At 52.7% G+C, this 19561-nt stretch overlaps 1 protein-coding gene across 6 annotated transcripts in view; it reads right to left on the bottom strand.

Annotated features, from left to right (window-relative positions):
• The window catches only part of FBXO15 (F-box protein 15), a 45337-nt gene that overhangs the window by 24751 nt on the left and 1025 nt on the right, over positions 1 to 19561 (bottom strand). For 2 of the 6 annotated variants that reach the window (XM_066246393.1, XM_066246395.1), the window contains exons 2-10: positions 18453 to 18549; positions 14916 to 15026; positions 12884 to 12988; positions 8988 to 9230; positions 8444 to 8653; positions 7173 to 7235; positions 4286 to 4412; positions 2865 to 2947; positions 1828 to 1970 (exon numbers count right to left, since the gene is read on the bottom strand). In XM_066246393.1, coding sequence (XP_066102490.1) covers positions 1828 to 1970; positions 2865 to 2947; positions 4286 to 4412; positions 7173 to 7235; positions 8444 to 8653; positions 8988 to 9230; positions 12884 to 12988; positions 14916 to 14929 — 988 coding nt within the window. In that variant the 5' untranslated portion in view covers positions 14930 to 15026; positions 18453 to 18549. Of the gene's footprint in view, positions 1 to 1827; positions 1971 to 2864; positions 2948 to 4285; positions 4413 to 7172; positions 7236 to 8443; positions 8654 to 8987; positions 9231 to 12883; positions 12989 to 14915; positions 15027 to 18452; positions 18553 to 19561 lie in introns of all 6 variants that reach the window. The other 4 variants (XM_066246398.1, XM_066246392.1, XM_066246394.1 and 1 more) reach the window with 3 other exon arrangements.

Here is a 19561-nt window from a genome sequence, read left to right as displayed (position 1 = left end):
CAGTGTGGTGACTGCAGGGGGAGGGGTGTACAGGGGGAGAAATGGTGACGGACACAGAACCAGTGTGGTGACTGCAGGGGGCGGGGTATACAGGGGGAGAAATGGTGACGGACACGGACACCAGTGTGGTGACTGCAGGGGGCGGGGTGTACAGGGGGAGAAATGGTGATGGACACGGACACCAGTGTGGTGACTGCAGGGGGAGGGGTGTACAGGGGGAGAAATGGTGATGGACATGGACACCAGTGTGGTGACTGCAGGGGGCGGGGTGTACAGGGGGAGAAATGGTGACGGACACGGACACCAGTGTGGTGACTGCAGGGGGAGGGGTGTACAGGGGGAGAAATGGTGATGGACACGGACACCAGTGTGGTGACTGCAGGGGGAGGGGTGTACAGGGGGAGAAATGGTGACGGACACGGACACCAGTGTGGTGACTGCAGGGGGAGGGGTGTACAGGGGGAGAAATGGTGATGGACACGAACACCAGTGTGGTGACTGCAGGGGGAGGGGTGTACAGGGGGAGAAATGGTGATGGACACGGACACCAGTGTGGTGACTGCAGGGGGAGGGGTGTACAGGGGGAGAAATGGTGATGGACACGGACACCAGTGTGGTGACTGCGGGGGGCGGGGTGTACAGGGGGAGAAATGGTGACGGACACGGACACCAGTGTGGTGACTGCGGGGGGCGGGGTGTGTACAGGGAGACAAATGGTGATGGACAGAGACCTGACTTGGGGTGTGAACACAAAGTAGTGTGCAGAGATGTGCTGTAGAGTTGTGAACCGGAAATCTGTATAGTTTTTGTTTACTATACCAGTGTCACCCCAATACATTCAATTTTTTCTCAAAAAGGAAGCACAAGTTACCACATATGAAGTATTCTTGCCAAGAAACTAAATACCCAAATCAGATCAAGCTAGAGGGACACGTTAATAACTAGAAGCAACCATCCAAAATGCAGAAATCATACAGACAGATAACAGATTCAGTTCCCTCAACAGATAAACAGAAGAGCAGGGGTGGGTGGCCACAGATCACAGGGCCCCGAGCAGGTTTATAGGGCCTGGATGGGACGCAGACCACACAGCACACGACAGAATACACGTAAACCTGGAGTGCTGTGTTTATCAGATGGAACAGATCTCAGAGCAAAAACTGTTACCAGGAGGTCACCTCATAAGTGACAAAGGAGCCCGCTGGTCAAGAAGATATAACAACCTTCCACGTTTATGAATAAAATAGCAGAGCTTCATATTCCATGTGCCAGGAACTGAGAGAATGCCAATGAGAAACACTCACGCACGGGGAAAGCTGGAGGTTTCGATACCCCCCCCACCTGTCCCGGTGACTGCTAGACCCAGCGGCAGAACACCAGCCAGGACACAGCGGACTCAGCACCCTGGCCGCCCAGCCTGGCCCAACCCGGAGCACTGACGGCACCACGCTCCATGCAGAGCGTGCATTCTCCGTCAGAACGCACAGGGCCCATTCCCACACGGACTGTGCTCTGAGATAGGAAGCACGTCTCAATGGACTCAGGAGGGGGCGTGGAGGGCCGACGACAGGACAGTACCAGTGGAGAAGTGATGGGGAATGCTCAGAAGGTCGAGAACAGAGACAGTGAGGGACAGGGATAGGGCCAGGGTCAAAGGGACTGGATCTGCCTGAGAGATTGCACAGGCCCCAAGGGACACAGGGGTCTGGGAGGACAGAGTGCCGAAGATAGAGTGGTCAGGGAGGAGGGCATTTCTCAACTCAGATATAAAATCGGTCCCCTGTTTTCACCACTTGATTTCAGACTGAAACAAGAACTTGGCGTCACCTCTGCTGGTGAAGAGATTGCGGAATGTGCTGCACAGGTAGACGTCGCCACCACCGTGCATGTCGAGGTGGAGCTGGTAGCCTCGTAGTCCGTACTCAGGGCTGTCGTCCAGGAGGGGCGCGTGAGTAGGGTGCTCATAGGGGCTAAAACGCAGAACAGAACATGTATAGCAGTGTGTCAGCCCCACAGAGAAAGTGCTGGAACCGAGTGCTCTTCACAAAGGAGCAGGCGCTCAGAGCACGAAGTCACCACCCAGGGCCCTTGAGACCGCCGGACCGCGTGTCCACAGAGGCCACTCTGCTCCTCAGCAGCGCAGTGTCCAGCACCCAATGGCCCCACAGGAGCAGGTCAGGGACTGGGGACCAAGGCCCGCTAGGGACTGGGGCAGAAGGCCCAAAGCCAAGTGAGCCAAGTTTTTTCCAACAAGAAAACCCTTCTCGCCTAAGGCAACAAAGGTCCACAGGTATCAGCTGTCAAGGTAACATTTCAGTGAGGAAGACCTCTGCAGTGAGGGGGGCACATTCCCCACCAGAAGACCCTCAGATTCACTGAAAGGCACATCCCAACAGCCCATGCAGAAACCCCTCAGCAGGCCAGACTTGGTGGCGCATTCAGCGTGCCTTCCAGGACACGGACACTCACATCAGTGCACAGGACACAAGGCCTGGACGCGCCGGCCCCTTCCTGCCCTCAACACACCCTCCCACGGGGCACAGGGTCCTTCCTCCAGAGCAAGGAGAGCAGATGTGCACACAGGAATAATCCCACCACTGCAGCAACCACCACGTGACTATGCCTGTGGGCTCCACCTACCGGTTACAGACAAATCTATGCAGCTATCCCCAGGGTCCGAAGGTGCAGCTATTCCCTGGGTACTGTCCCCAGGGTCCGAAGGTGCAGCTATTGCCTGGGTACTGTCCCCAGGGTCCGAAGGTGCAGCTATTCCCTGGGTACTGTCCTCAGGGTACGGAGATGCTATCAGCTTGCAGTTGTTCACACTGACCGTAGGAAACCCAGACACACACAGGGGTACGTACGCGGCAGCCGAGCCCAGAGTGCTCCTCTCCAGCAGCTGATGGAAGTGGAGACTCGCCATGATGAAGGCCAGCTCCCCTGTCCTCTGCAGAGTGAGTGAGGATAAAACACAGGTCAGCTGGAACGCCTTCACTCCCCCCAAGGTGGCCATGCAGGGCGCAGCACACTCAGCTCACAGACACGCCATCTCTCACAGTGGGACGGGCCTGGGGCCGAGGCTCGTTACTGCTGGCACAGCGTGGCCGTCAGATGGGACAGCAGGGCCCGCTCACCCACACACACAGGGCAGGAGGTGACTGGTCCATCCAGCACCTGGGACACAGCACAGTGCTGCAGAGTCGCACGGTAATTGTGAAAACAGAGCTGGTTAGTTCCGGGTTGTTTCACACTCTTTTCAAAGATAAAGACAGTTCTGGAAAGAGCTTCCCAGATACAAGGTTAACTGCACAGACACATAATGTTTGTGGCATGACACTACTCTCTCGAGTACCGGCCTCCCGGGCAACCCAAGTGGGAATGACTAGATTTCATCCCTGCTCTTGTCCATCAGGCTGGGGGACACAGTGTGACTGTAGAGAAGCTGACACCCACGTCTCCCGACTCACAGCCAGCACTGCCTGGTGTCAGTAACCCAGTGGCCAGAGGACAGCCAGGTCAGTCAGAGTCCTCCTAACTATACAGCTGACAGAGGTGGATGACTTTGAGGCAGGCCGGTGGTGGCCTGGGCCACTGGCCACCTTCACCCAGGAGGGTGGGGGGTCACCAGGGCCTGGGCCGGCTGAGAAGAGAGGGTCACCAGAGGGTGGCACTGGGGACCCCGGTCCTGGGAGTTGTACACAGACGCACACCACCGTTCTCTGATTCAAAGTGGCTCTCTTCAAACATCCACGGGCCACGGCCACAGAGGAGCCTGTGCTGAACACCGGGCATCACCTCTGTGCTTCTCACAGAAGTGACCGCCCAGGAAATAAGCCCGGGGAGGGGCTGGCCAACAGCCCGACCTGGTGTAAGGAGCCTCACCTGGTGGGAGAGGTAAGTCCTTACCCCTTTCCCTGAAAGGCACGGACACCCAGCACCACATCCCCGGGGCCTGGGCCACCTGCGAGGCAACTGGGTTCAACGCACAGAGACAGGGACCTCGGCAGGGACAGAATCAGGGATCAGCCAAAAGGGCACAAGGGCACAGGGACATCCCATGACAGTAAATGGAGTCTGTCACCTGTGAGAGCGGAACAGCAGGGAGCTGCTGCGGAACTGAGGGTTGTTCTGCTACAAGAATGTGGCTGGTGTGATGGCAAACGGGGCACAGTTGGTGAGAAGCCCGGAGACTGGGCCCTCGGCAGTCGGTGTGGTAAGTATGGTGGGGTGGTGTCAGAGGGAGGCTGCCCCCCCAGCCCCCCAATCCCCCAGCCCCCAGCCTTACCTTCCACAGCCCCACCAGGAGGCCAGGGCTTAGGCGGAAGGTCTGCACGAGTCTGTCACTGCCCATGGCGGTGGAGTCGGTCAGGTCACTCAGGCTGTACTTGGCGAGCAGGGAATGCCAGCGAGGTCTTCACACGTGCACGCCAAAGAGAGGGGAAAGAGAAGTGAGTGCACGCGTCTGCAGATGATGGCTCTCATCCCTGTGTCTAATGCTACCTGGGAAGCACATGACCATCCAGTGCACATTGCTAGGACGTGGTGTGCTGAGGGATGAGGGACACAAACTTTACACATCGAAGACAAAACGGCCACACCCAAACTTCTGACCCAACCCTCTGGCCTTTCTCTCCCTGGGGCTCCTCCTGCAAGCTTAGCACCCTGGCAGAAGCTGGAGAATCTTGGGGGTGAGGAGGGAAGTACCCGTCACTCTGTGCCCCTCACACTAGCGCCCGCCACAGTCAAGAGGGACTCTCAGTGTGCATCCCTGGTGAGTGTAATGCACAAGCAAAGACAAAATGCTTTAAACAATAAGAAAGCAGTTGGCCTCGTGGGCCCCAACAAGGAAGTGCACCTGTTCACATGACTATCAACATAACTCGGGTAGTGAAAACTGCAACATTAGAAAATAAACGTAAACCAAAATCATAGTTTTCATGAAGGAGGCGCACTGTGAGCTCTGTCAGAATCGGTGCTAAGAGGAAACACTCAGTCATGTCAGAAAACACGGATCAGCTCTGGCACACATCATAAGACTAACATCAGTAGAGGAAGCAGTCTGCCAGCACCATCAGGGGAGACGCAGACGTCCATCACTCCCAGGAACCTGGAGGAAGCTCAGAAAACCACAGTGGACAGATCTCAACGGCCAACTGACAGCTCAGCATCAGACCCGACTTGCCAGTAGCTGTGGCCACTCTGCCATTGGGCCTCCCCTCTGGCACCTGGCCAGCAGGGGACAGGTGTCCCAGCGTCAGCCCCACAGGGGTGTGAAAGCCCTGCCATTCGTGGGCCCTGTGCAGAGCAGAGGGGCTGGCCGCCTCCAGCTTTCAGAGAGGCTGTGCTGAGACCCACGTGGGTCAGGAGAGGTGGGTGGGGACCAGGGAAGTCCCCACTCGCCCTGGCCCCCCAGCCTGTGACAGGGGCGAGGCTGCTGTCTGCCTCCCCCCATCCTCACACACCTGGGGAGCCCCAGCACACAGGCAGCTTGGACAGCATAGGCAAAGGGGACGACTCGGTGAGTCTGTCTCAGAAGGTATAAATTACAGGGAAACTCACGTTGCAAGTCACGTAATTACGGCTTTCATGTTCTGAAAAAAATTCCCGCAGAGGAAATAAAAAAGCTGCAGATGGAAGTGACCATGTGTCTCCTTGGCTGCCACCCAGCTGTAGACGGGACGTGCTTCTCCAACAACACAGGCTCCTGACACACACGTGGCACGCGTCAAACATGGGTTACTGCAGGCTGGCGGGAGTTCGCGGAGTTTTAATGCAAATGAATTTCATTAAAGGAGCTCCCCCAACTCCAGCGTTCCTGCCACCATGCTGTGCCCGGTGCCCCGACGTGGACGGCACTGTCTAAGGCCATCCATCCACACCAGCCTTTCCTGACCATTCACTGATGCGGACAGCTTTATCCCGATCTTCTGTGATGTGCTGAGCAAAGGAATGGGGCTCGTTCTCCAAACCTATCTCCATGCCTGAGACCGCAGTGCTGCATTAGAAACCTGGTGTCCTGCCTGACCAGGCGGTGGCGCAGTGGATAGAGCGTCGGACTGGGATGCAGAAGACCCAGGTTCGAGACCCCGAGGTCGTCAGCTTGAGCATGGGCTCATCTGGTTTGAGCAAAGCTCACCAGCTTGAGTCCAAGGTAGCTGGCTCGAGCAAGGGGTTACGTGGTCTGCTGAAGGCCCACGGTCAAGGCACATATGAGAAAGCAATCAATGAACAATTAAGGTGTCGCAACAAAAAACTGACGATTGATGCTTCTCATCTCTCTCTGTTCCTATCTGTCTGTCCCTGTCTATCCCTCTCTCTGACTCTCTCTCTGTCTCTGTTAAAAGAAATAAAAGAAACCTGGTGTCCAGCGTCGCCGAACGGAATCTCAGAGATTCATCAAAATAAAGGTGCCGTCTGAGCAGGAACGAAGTGAACGAGATGCCTCGGGAATAGAACTGGGAGATGATTCGCATGGTGTCTGCCAGAGCATCAGGGTGCTGCTTTCAGAACACCACCACACCTGGTCTCTGGCACTAGGAAGCCGACAGTCACACCACAGCAGGGCGCCTGGTCGGTGCTCGCTGGCACAGCCTCAGAGAGCCAGCCTCACAGACAGGTGCCAGAGCAAAGTCCCAGGTATGAAGTCACAAAACTGTGACGGCATCCAGGGAAACCAAGAAAGAATGTCGCCCCTCTGTGGAAGCAGCAGGCTGACATGAGAGCCATGCCAACATCTTCCACAGCAAGGGTGTGTGTGAGGGAAACCGGGCACCGCAGCGCGCAGTGACGTGGCAATGCCCCCACAATGACAAAGGACACAGAGACAGTGGGGGAGGCAGCCAGGGTGGGAGAACAATCCCGCAGGAGGCAGCCAGGAACCTCACATGGCCGTAAGTGCTACACAAAGATATGGGCACATGCACAGGAGGTCAGGGTGCTACACGTGCCACAGCGCAGCCTTCAGGAAGGAAGAGCTAAGGGTCAGAACAGTGTGCACGGGAGCCTCAAAGGGAAAAGCAAGATGCAAGCCTCACAGAGAGGGCGGGCTCGGAGAGCGAGGACTCAGTGAGCACCTTATGTGAGACACACGCATCCAACATGTGCATATGACAATGAAAGCGCATGAGCTTCACTGCCACACATGCTAAATACAACTTCACCCTCATCCTCACCCTGCTCCATAGATGAAGAAAGGGAGGTGCAGAACCACTAACAGTTTGCACAAGGCCACATATCTGGAAAAGCACATAAAAATGACTGATAATTAAGAGTTGATGATCCAATGTTTAAATGATGATTATTATACCATTTACTAAAGAAGGAAAAACATAATAGCTTTATATACCCTTCTGTTAAAATAGGTAAAACTGGCCCTAACCAATGTCTCAGTGGATAGAGCATCAGCCCGGCATATGGACATCCCGGTTTGATTCCCGAAGGTCAGGGCACACAGGAGAAGTGACCATCTGCTTCTCTCCCCCTCTCTGTCTTTCTCTCTCTTCCCCTCCAGCAGCTAGTGGCTCAAATGGTTTGAGCGTGGCCCTGGGCACTGAGGGTAGCTCCCTTGGAGAGCATCGGGCACTAAAAATAGCTCAGTACTTGAACATCGGTCCCAGACGGGGTTCACCGGGTGGATACCAGTCAGGGCGCATGTGGGAGTCTGCCTATCGCCTCACCTCTCACCTAAAAAAAAAATAATTAAAACTAAAATCTTCAGGTCAGCCACCCTTCATCTAGGAAATTTTTTTTTCTTTTTATTTTTTTCTTTTTTTTTTTGGTATTTTTCAGAAGCTGGAAACGGGGAGAGACAGTCAGACAGACTCCCGCATGTGCCCGACTGGGATCCACCCAGCACGCTCACCAGGGGGCAACGCTCTGCCCACCAGGGGGCGATGCTCTGCCCCTCCAGGGCGTCGCTCTGTTGCGACCAGAGCCACTCTAGCGCCTGGGGCAGAGGCCAAGGAGCCATCCCCAGTGCCCGGGCCATCTTTGCTCCAATAGAGCCTCAGCTGCGGGAGGGGAAGAGAGAGACAGAAAGGAAGGAGAGGGGGAGGGGTGGAGAAGCAGATGGGTGCTTCTCCTGTGTGCCCTGGCAGGGAATCGAACACGGGACTCCTGCACGCCAGGCCGACGCTCTACCACTGAGCCAACCGGCCAGGGCCTCATCTAGGAAATTTTGTGAACTAGAGTATCATCCCCTCACCATCATACATAGCCAAGATAAGAGGAACCTAAACTCAGACTAATCATACGTGTGGGGAGCCCCACTCTCCACAGTGGTCCAGGATGAAAGGGAGGTCTTTACGATGCAACCCCGTTCAAACACACTAGTGTGATTCCTGAATTACAAACACTGGTGTGATCCCTTAGTTACAAAATGCAGCCCACCACTATTTACATAGAAGATGTTCTCACCCAGAAGTTACACTGAATTAGCACTTACCCATTTTTGGCGGGGGACTTGGACCGGTCCATAAAAATGGGCGTCACACCACACAGATCCAAGGAGGCAAGCGCAGCCAGCCGTGGCCAGTCCTTGCCATGCCACACAGCCATGACCGCGGAGTCGTTCATGCAAAGGTCAGCGTGCTCCAGGACGTGCTCCTTCCCGCCTTTCTCCCTCAGGAGAATGACCCAGCTGAGACCCAACAATCTGGAGGGGAAAAGCAAGCCACAGATGTACAGGTGTGCACCACCGCGTTGAGAAAAGAAACGCACACATCCATCTCACAGGTCACAACCCTAAAGCATCAAGTGCCCTCACAGGTCACACCACTCATCTGGAACAAGAAAACACGACGTGCTGGAGAGCAGCACAGACACATGCAGACCCCAGGAGACGGCCCCTCTCAGCACGGAGTGCACACGGGTCCTGTGCACACTCTCATCAGCACTCGGGCCAGCCTTCCTCTCGAAGGGGACGCCCATGTCAGCATGCAGTGGTGCTCCAGGAAGTGGGACCCCTGCCGCTGGAACAGACGTGATACCTGAGGGCCTCCTTGGTTTTCACGCGGAGGCCCGTGCAAGGGTTGACAGGCGTGAGGAGCCGCGCCACGGCCGCCTTCACAATGGCGACCTGCCTGGCGATGTACTCCTTCTTCCAGTAGCTGGTGTCCTTGTCCTCCACCGACAGTGCGTGCAGGGACACAGCTGTCCTCTCCATGGAACCAACTGTCCAATAACAACGTTTCGGTGTAAAGGCCGTTGCGTAGATTCTGACCCAAAGAAAACTGAGAGAAAAGAGGAAATAAGTAAAGAGCAGAAGAGACAGAGACCCTGCCATGTACCTGTAGTTAGAATATATATATTCAATAGTAGTTGCTGTTCAGGCAAAGCTGCAGTTCGAGGTACATGGTTTAGGTTCACCTACCCCAGAAACACTTACTCAAAGGAAAGGCTTGTTTCCCAGGGTCAGGTTAAAATGAGTGATCTCATGTAATTGGGATCGTCCACACCACTGCCCTCATTCACAATAACTGAATAGAAGATCTATCATAGAAAAATAGCAAGCAGTGTACACAAAAGAGGAATACACACACATGCACACACAGAAATGTCAACACTAACTGACCTGATTGATGCTTCTTTTGCTCCTACATCTTAATTTTCCAGCATGAACATGCTGCTTACACAGAGACTGATGAGTACTGATGACAACAACCAGTGACAGTCACCGCCGCAGAGCACGGCGTGTGAACACTGGTTCAGCACCCTGGGCATGAGTCCATTTAATCTTTCAACCAATCTGTGAGCCAGCTGCTACTCCTATGCCCACTGAACAGACAGTCTGACTGAGGCCCAGACGCACAGGAAGTGGCCCCGGCCCGTAAGTGTGAGTCAGTGTGGAGCTGAGACTGAACCCACCCAGCCCCACCCAACTCCCACTCACAGCCCCTGCTCCACAGTCTCGTCAATAACACACACAGATGGGCTCACGGAAATGGAGAACTGATCCAATGACAGAGAGCCTGTCAGTCACGACGCCAAATGCCAATCCAGCTACACAACCAGAGTCTGTGGTCTGAGCCCCACGACAGAGGCCACAGGAGCAGTCCTCAGCAGGGGCCGAGGCTGGGCATGGGCACCTCTCTCCCAGGCAACGCTCTCCTTCAGGGAAGAGAAGCAAACTCCTCTCATGGGAAACTGAGGCAGAGGTTAAAATCTATTTCCTAATGTAAAAGGTGAGGTTCACACCAATAAGCTTAATTACTTTCCAATTTATGTCTGCACATCCTGTCTCATGCAGACTGGGACGAAGTGGCTGGTGGCCAGGCAGCAGGCAGAGGGACTCCTCGCAGATGGGAGGGCCTGGACTGCGGGACGTCCCTGGGTCTGAGACCACAGAGCCCGGGGGCAACAGCTGTCTCTGCCGTGCAAGTGGTAACCACAGCAGAGAAGGAGCACTTCTCAGACATCTCACTCGGGACCTTGGCCCCGGACTCAGGCGTCACACGGACGCCCCGACACACTCACACACTCAGACCCTACTGCTCTCCCTTTCTAGTGGGGGTTTTCAAGTAATGTCTCACACCCCGTGAAATCATTTCACGCCAAGCTTATGGCCCTAAAGTACGTCCATTTCCATCTCGGAAGTCTGACTCTGTTTCTCGCTTGCCCTGCTCCCTGGCTACAGAGACAGACCCGGCCGTGGAGAGGTTGAGCAGAACACGGACCCACACCTTGTTGCCATAACTATGCCTACACGCGTGCCGTGACCCACTGTCACCCGCTACCTTACTTAACTTAGCATAGAGGAGCCGGAAGAGAACAAAACATCCCACAGCACTGAAGTCTGGTGTAGACTGTTCCCAGGGGTCATTTATAAAATACAATGGTCAAGTTTAAGAGGCTTTTATCAGTCTCCAAAACCCACCACATCACCTCTTGCTCACAAATGCTCCATCCTGTTAAAATGCTACAGTGGACTTGCGAACAAGAGCGTATTTATCTAACCTGACTCCCAGTCAGGCCCAAACAACTTCAAACGAACTGTTGAGAAAGTAGGGCCAGTTTAATGTCCTGATGAACAGTGTTTCCTGGAGTGCTGGGACATAAACCTCCGAGATGAGGCAGAGGCGGAGGCAGAGGCAGAGGCAGCCTGGGCCCGGCTCCAGTGACCACGGGAGGCCGGCACTCACGCTCGCGGCTCAGGATGCGCACCAGCGAGGCAGCCCCGCTGCTGGCCTGGGCCCCAGGGAGAGCCCCCCCTTAGAACATGACCCCCAGAGAAGTCCTTTGTGCCAGTGGCTAAGATACATCCTGCTGTCTGCTGTTCAGAAGCAATGCTTAGAAAATACCCTTAATTTTCCAAAAACAGTGATTGTTTACCCATTCAATTATTCATACATTGTCTTAATGAAGACTGATGCAAACACAATTACGATCATCCTTTGAAAAGAAAAAAACAAGCACTAGAGTAACTGCATCAAAAGCTCAGATTTTTAAAGGACAACTTCCAAAAAAGGTGGGATGGGCACATAAGTGAAAATCCTGTGCACAGAGAACGTGACCAGCGCTCCGGCCCCAAACCCACTGAACGGCCCAAGCCTCCACCACACAGGCCGTGAAGGCAGCTGGGGAGGAGGGGACAGTTACAGAAACTCAGGACTTGTCATTTATCAGTTTCTGTAAGTAATCTGAATTCTATCCTTAAAGGTAAAAACCCTGCCCCCAAAAAAGCTACAGTCTGGGACACCGAGTTGAGCTCTTTCTTGAAAACTCACTCACCACACTCAGGGCACAGCCCCATCTCTTATCAAGAGTCCCTGAGAAAGAGACCCCTCAACGGCTTCATGCTCGCTCCAGACTATTGTTAAGAACGTGATTTCACTTGGTGACTGTGTTTAATGACAGAAATGGACTGATAAACATACACTCCCCCATAAAGAAAACATCCTTTTAAATTAAAAGATTAGAAAACCCAGTCTTCCCACCAGAGACTGGTTCGTGACCCCTTCTGATTACAAGAACTTGACTGTGCATTACTATCACCTGGACAAATGTGGACTCCAGAGCACAGAAGGGAAATCTCCAGAAATGCAGGCGAGGGGTCCATCCTGTCTGCCCACCCGGCAGGCTCCAATGCAGCCATGGTACAGATGGGCATCAGAAAGCACTGCCCATGCACGGCACTGCCCAGACACAGCTGGAGAGAGCTGGTCCTGCCGCCCTCCCCTGCCATCCTCACTCCCTATCTATTCAACCCCCCCCCCAGGTCTGCCTCCTTCTCTGGTCCTTTTCCTGGCTGATCTGTGGGTTCCTTGTGGGATCGGCATCTGTCTGCTCTCTTGATGTTGAAGGAGCCAGGGACCTAAGAGCCAAGATGCTCAGCTGTAGGCCCAAAAACTCCCCAGGAGTTCGGAGGAGTCCACCAGCTCACCCCAAGGAAAAATTCTGCATGGCAGACAAAGATCAGAGCATCAACACAGGGAAGGTTTTGTCCTATTTTCCTGGGCTAGCTGGCTCACCCTCATCTCCTCTGGCTTCCTGCCCACGGGGGCTAAGTCTCCGAGGGAGCACACGCTCGGCCTCTCCCACCCCTCCTGCGTGCCGGCCCACGAGGCAAGGGTCCATGGTCAGCAAGTCCAGGCTGCCCCACCACAGCTGACCGATCCCCTCCCCCTGCCAGCAAACTGGAAGCCACCCTCTCCAACAGCTACCCCAAACAAGTCTGCTCTGTGTCAGCTCGTGCACAGAACAGTCCCTTCTTTAAGGACAGAGATGCAACTCCTTGAACGTATCGTACAAGTACTTAATGTATCAGAAACATTATGTCTAAAAATACTCTTGAGATTCTTTTAAACTTTAAAAGATGGACTGAAAAGGCCTTGCTAGTTCTCGGAACTGCTTTCAAAACAGGTCGGGACACTCAGGCTCTCCTTACTTGTCATTGGCCAGCTGGTAGAGTCGCCTGTTCACACAGCCAGCGCACAGCAAGGCCGCAGCATCCAGGTAGGACAGGATCTTGAGCAAGACTTCGGAAGGCATGCTGTGGAGGGTGGAGTCAGAGCAGCGGATGTCACCCCGCAGCCCCCCGCTAGGACGATGGACCCTCCCTGCGCACAGGGCTGCCCGCGCCTGCACACTCAGTCAGGGTCTTGGTAGGTACGCTCTGACTATCCCAACCCTCACGTCCTACCCCACTACCCGGGCACAAAGAGCTAACCCCCTGGGCCTTTCCATCAGGTTCCCACACTGACTCCAGCAGGTGGGACCTCACTGCCTCGCTAAGGGAAGGGCCATTTTCAGGAGAGAACTGGGAATAGAAAGCATGACAGAATGTGTGCCTGGCTCTCCACAAGAATTACAGAGTCTGCCCCCTCCCTCAAAACAGGATAAGGACCTATCAGGGCAGCTCCCTCCACCAAGTCCTCAGGCTCCATCCCTTCCTCTGGGCTTCCGGCAAACACCAAGTCTGGGAAGCTGCGCTCAAGTGTCTTGGGAGGGACAGGAAGTCAGGAGTGGGCGCTGTGAGCCTCAGGGAAAAGCAGCAATGAGAGGAAGCTGCAGAAGACTGCCCTGGGGGTGGGGGGGGGCGTCTGGGGATAAAGGGCAGGAGGGAACAAAACCCTCTGGCCAATTGAAAAGCGTTTGCCCATACTCTTTAACTGTGATTTTAACTAGTTTAAATATTTAAGTTATGATGCAAACCAGGTTATCAAACATGTCACAGGGACACACTCCTAAAGTGCTGCTGACACTAGGAATGAGGAGGGAGGCAGACAGATGTGAGGGGCAGGTGCCCTCCCCGCACCAGAGCTCTCAGGTCTCGAAGCACAGACTTCCCCAGAGCAGAGCGTGAACCCGCAGCGTGCTCAGGTGTTAGAGAGATCCCGCCCCCAGGGGAAATTCCTTAGGGTCAGAGGCCAGAAGCTAGATGCTTTTAGTGAGAAAAGGCCTCTAATACTCCATGGCAACACTGCAAGCAGCACGTTTTTGTGACCATCTGGATTACCCATCGCATGTCATTTTTTCTGTAGTTTGATTCAACTAATTCCCAGTTCATAGTTATTTTTTAAACCGGTGTAATTTTTTAAATGTAGAGCTGGACTTAAGAAAAACACATCAAAGAATTAACCAGCAACTGTAACGACTATTTAACTGGAATAGAACCCATTCAAGAAGGACTCGAGGCAGGTTCAGCCCCCTGCGCAGCAGACACACACTCTGAAGGGCGGGGACCTCTCCACGTCCTCCAGCAGCAGGAGAAAGCCTCCACCATATCGCTCAAGCAGCTGAGATCAATGATGGTCTTAATCATCCCTCGTGAGGTTTCCTCAAAGCCACATAGTTCCTGGGACACCCACATAGGGTGACTTTCTGTGTAGACATGACTATGGGAGCCGCACACTTCACTGAGAAATGTCTGGTAATTATTCCAAGCTGTCAGCTCCACACGGACGGAGCTGCGTGGATAGTTGGCACTCCATAACCCTTAGAACAGTGCGGCTCCGTAGCTCCTCAGCATCAACTTCAAACTGTAATGGTAAAAATAAAATTCTACATCTCTTGTATAGTACCTTGCCAGCACAAAATGGGTTCCCCAAATCGTGAAAGCGAAGAAACTCAAAGTCCCCCTGCAGGTTTAGAAGAAGACACTTCCATCTATTTCTCCTTTTTCGAGGGTCTCTGTGAACTGGAAAGTTTATCACTTTAAAGGATGTTTTTTTAAAAGGAAAACTAAGTTGACTTATCACTTTTAGAACTTCGGCTTCATAAACTAGTCTAATAACGATGGTGGTGGTGACAGGCTGATGGCTCATATCAAACCCTCTGGGTTGTACGTTCTTCCTGCACGATTCTATTGTCAGAGCTCAAAATAGAGTGAGCAACATTCTATGCAACACGACAACCTTCTCTCACAACCGCGTCCCCAGAGCCTCCCAGAGAAGCGGCCGAGGACTCTGGCCCCTTACCTGTCCAGAGGCATGGCGCAGGTCGGGGCACACGTCCCGTGGTGCCCTTCGCAGGGGGCATGCTGCTTCTGCGGGGCACAGGCTGCTGTAGACTGCACCCCTAGCCCCGTTCTGAAAGGGAACGTGGGAAACTCAAGTTACTACAGTGCAAGGGGAGCCGTCTGCTCCCCGTGACAACACTGGAAAGGACTGGGAACTCCAAGGCTGCTGCCTGGGAAACCTCATCTCTGCAAAGAAAGGAAGAGGGAGGGAAGGGTGACTGGGGACACCACCCAAGTCGAGTCACTGAGTCCGCAAACTGGACTTGCTCTCGTGTTCAAAACTGACATTTAACTCTCTCTCTCTCTTCTTACGGGCTGTCAGCATCAGAGAGGGTCTGGGAAACGTACTTGATGGACACAAACAGATAAAATGTACGAATTGTTCAACCACTTTACTACAACAGGACCTAACAAAGACAGCATGGGCAGAGGGAAAATACCTTTAGGTTTGCGGGCTGGAACTGCCAGCATGCCCCACGCCTGTGCTGACCAGTGGAGAGGGTGGCTGGCTCAGCCCAGCCCTGGCGGTCACAGCCACAGAAGGACCAAACACTCGCCCGCAAGCCTCTTCACATTTTAACCCCTCACATTCAATGGCATATAACTTTCATCGCCTCTTTTTTTCCTTTTTAGTGCTATGTAAAATAATAATGAATTTTATAACTAATGGCTTTTAAGATTGAGTTGATGAAGCAGTGTACAATATTTTGTGCAATCAGTCCTTCTCACAAGTTCCCAAACTTTTTTTAAGTTCCGCCCTCAAAAGCAGCAGTGCTCACTGGCAGCTTGGTAGGGACCTGGAATGCCCCAAAAGTCACTGAACCCACAGCCTCCTGTTTCCGGGCGGCAGTTGGCAGAGACGCGCCCAGCGAACAGGCTGGTCCTCAGAGAAAGGTTTGGCAGTGGCCTCTTGAACCCACATGACCTTCCTCCTGCCCAGTGTGCTCTTCAGGAAGGACTAGAAATCTCGAGGGTGTATATCCATGCACTTGGTCCACCAGCACCATCACTCCGAGTCTGTACTTCATTCACCAGGTGTTTAACCAGCGTATTTTTTTTCCACCAAGCTGATGGCTTGGACATATTTGGCCTGTCACTCAAAGAGGACGTGGGCAATAACTGGGGGTAAAATGAGGGGTCCCAGGAACTTGGAAGGAAGGGCCATCACGTCTGGGGAGGCTGAAGAATGAAATCCACGTGAACAGGCATGAACAGAGCATGACCTAGACCAAAGCACAGCTGGCACTCAGGAGGCTCAGGCAGGGCATCACCCGGGGACCTGGCGTAGCCCAATGCCGACTGTGCGGGCAGTATGCTGCAAGCGTCCAAGCCTCCTGGCTCTGCCCCGTGCTTCCGAGCAACACCTAGCAAGCCCTCAGTAAACATCAGCTGTCACTCACACACTGGCATCCCAATTTAAGTGAGCGGGAACACCAGAGGCCTCTCCAGATCCTGGAGGGTAACCAATGCAAGCAGGAGAACAATGCTGACTACCCACACCTCTCCAGTCCATGGCAGCATGGCATTCGGCGTGCCTGGCATTCAGCGAGCCCTTGTCTCATCTGACTCATGAGCGGCGTGCCCTGGGGAGACGAGAAGCCATGAGGGGCAGGGGCAGAGGGACAGAAGCAGGAAGACGCTAGCTGGGAAATCTGAGCCATGCCCGCTCCACCTGTACTCAGATAATTCCCCCTGTGCACTACATTTTAGTACTTCTGTTGGAATTTTTTTTTAACCCAAGATTTCCATAGCAGAAAGGCTTCAGCATCCCTGGTCTGACTCTAACACTGCAGTTGGAGGAAAGATACAATCTCCTAATTGTATTCATTTCCCGAGGGCTGCCTTAACAAAGTACCTCCAAGTAGGTGGCATAAAACAACAGAAAGTTATTGTCGTCCCCCTCCGTCCTAGGGGCCAAAAGTCCAAAACCAAAGTGTTGTGAGGACAATGGTCTCGCAGAGGTTCTAAAAAAAAAAAACTCTTCCTGGCCTCCTACTAGCTTCTGCTGGCTGCCCATAACCCGTGGTGTCCCTTGGCTGTGGCAACATTACTCCAACCTCCGCTCCACCTGTACAAGGCCACCTTCCCTCTGCGTCTGTGTGCCTCCTAATGAGGACATCAGTCATGTGTGATTGAGGACCGACTCAACGCCAGCATGACCTCATCTCAACTACATCTACAAAGACCCTATATGCAGTCACTTCTTGAGGCTCTGGGTGGACAAAGTTTGAGAAGATGGGGTACATGATCCAATACAATACACAGTTTTTAAAGTTTTTTATTGAAGTGTAGTTGGCATACAATATTATACTAGTTTCAGGTATACAAGAAAATGATTTGACGTTTTTATACCTTACAATGTGATCACCCCACTAACTCTAATATAATCATCTGTCACCGTGCCTGCTGATCACAATATTAATGAGTAAATCTTCTGTCCCCTCTCACCCACCTCCCCCATCCCCTTCCAGTAACCATCCCTTTGGTCTCGGTTTCCATGAGTTTGTTTTAGTTTTGTTCATTTTCTTAGATTCCAGATATACGTGAGACTATACGGTGCACTTCACAGTGATTAAAAGCATTTCTAACATGATGAACTGCTCTTGAAAGTTCTATGTTGACCTGCATCACATATTCAAAGACAAAATAGTCTCAGTTGACAAAGGTTTCTAACATCTCAGTTTTAAGTGAAAAGAACCTGTCTTGCTTCTCCATCAAATAGTAACATCTCTCTCTCTTTTTTTTTTTTTTTTTTTTAGAGAGAGGAGAGAGAGACAGAGAGGGAGAGAGAGGAGAGAGAGAGAGAAGGGGGGAGGAGCTGGAAGCATCAACTCCCATATGTGCCTTGACCAGGCAAGCCCAGGGTTTCGAACCGGCGGCCTCAGAGTAACATCTCTCTTAAGAGCTCTACACAGGTGGCCTGGGGGTCCCACAAGTGTGAGGGGCCACACCATGAAGTCCGTACACGCACACTGTATGAAGACTGAGGAGTCCCTCACACTAGATACTTTTAACACATTGTTTTAATGAATACTGCTGCAGTTAACCAAAAATAAATGCATTTAAAAGTGTTACTAAATTGATAACAGCTTCTTGGTTTACAGATAAAAGAAGTCACGCGCATTATGCTTTCTGACACACCAGATAGGGCTACTCTTAAGCGTTAAAGAAGGATTCAGTTACTTAACGGATAAGTAAGATGTGTAGTGTTGGATGGTATCTGTAAACCAAGAAGCCATTGTGTATATATGTCTTCAGCCAAAAGATGCCAAAAGAAATAAAAATTATTACCCTAGGCCTTTCCAAGGGGAATCGACGAAAAGTAAGTTAATAGGAGGCATCCATCCGTTTCAATCCAGCAAGTTAGCAAAGAGCACATAAAGGATGAGGACCTGCGCGGGCTGCTGCAGGTCAACAGGCGTGCATGCTCACCGCACAGGTGCACACGGCAGGGGAAGCAAATCAGGAGTGTACAGCAACACCCTTAAAGGCATACCTTTTTTTTAAGCCAGGAATTTCATTTCTAGAAATATATCCTCAGGTGAAAAAATGTGCCCTGTAACTTCGCTCAAGAGCATCCACCTCAAAGTTGTCTGCTGGAAAAAAAAAATACTATAGGAGATTGGTTAAATTATATGGCCTCCCTACAGGGGACAGTGCTCAGCCAGGGAGGGTATGGGGTCCAGACAGGTGAAAGTGGGGACAAGATCATGAGGACCTTCAGCTGCCTGCATGGCTTGCTCCCTCCCCTCCTTCTGGCATGCCTTCATACATCCCCATCTCACTGGGGACTTCAGCCATGCTCCGGGACTCCATCCATACCCTACACACCTACCTACCTACCTACACACACAAAGTATGCCCCTTCCCTGTTTTTCTCCTCAGCACATATTACCATCCAACACTATACATCCTACTTATCCATTAAGTAACTGAACCCTTTTTATCGCTTAAGAGTAGCCCTATCTGGTTTATCAGAAAGCATAATATGAGTGACTTCTTTTATCTGTAAACCAAGAAGCATTACAAGCAGAAGGAAAATCCTCAAGTATGCTATCTGTCCTTCGCATTATCCTTCCACCTGTAAATTAATTAACTGGGATGATCAGGACAGAGTCAGGAGCGCTCACAATAACGTGGAAGGGATTAAGGTAACTCCTGACATACTGGATCACTGGCCTCAGGGCAAAAGCCATCATCCTTGGGCTAACTAAGCTGAAAGTCTTCTGGGAGGCAGCTGCAGCCTCCTGCCCGCTGTCCCTTCCCCATCTCCTCAGAGCTGCCAGTCCGACTGTGGAAGAGGACTATTCTTCAGGTCCAGGGTTCCCCAGAAAACTGGGGGGACGAGCCTCTAAACACAGGAAGGAGCTCACCACAGGCCCCAGCACTTGGACAGGAAAGCCGACAGAAGGGGGGGTTAGCACCTGAGCCGCGCGCGGTGACCACCCAGAAGGCACCCCTCCGTGGCTGCTAGGGACTTGGTCTCAGCCCGGGAAGGGGCGCTCCCAGCCTGCCCCAGGAATCCCCATAGGAGGGGGGGTCTCGCGTCCTCCACTCAGGAATCGTGGTGAGGCAGAAAACCAGGGTGTTTCTACTTTTCCAAGT

The sequence above is a fragment of the Saccopteryx bilineata genome, chromosome 11 (assembly GCF_036850765.1).
Source record: "Saccopteryx bilineata isolate mSacBil1 chromosome 11, mSacBil1_pri_phased_curated, whole genome shotgun sequence".
In the NCBI taxonomy this organism is placed as follows: domain Eukaryota; kingdom Metazoa; phylum Chordata; class Mammalia; order Chiroptera; family Emballonuridae; genus Saccopteryx; species Saccopteryx bilineata.
Note: the sequence above shows the minus strand (reverse complement) of the source record. Positions and strands in the feature narration are given on the sequence as shown.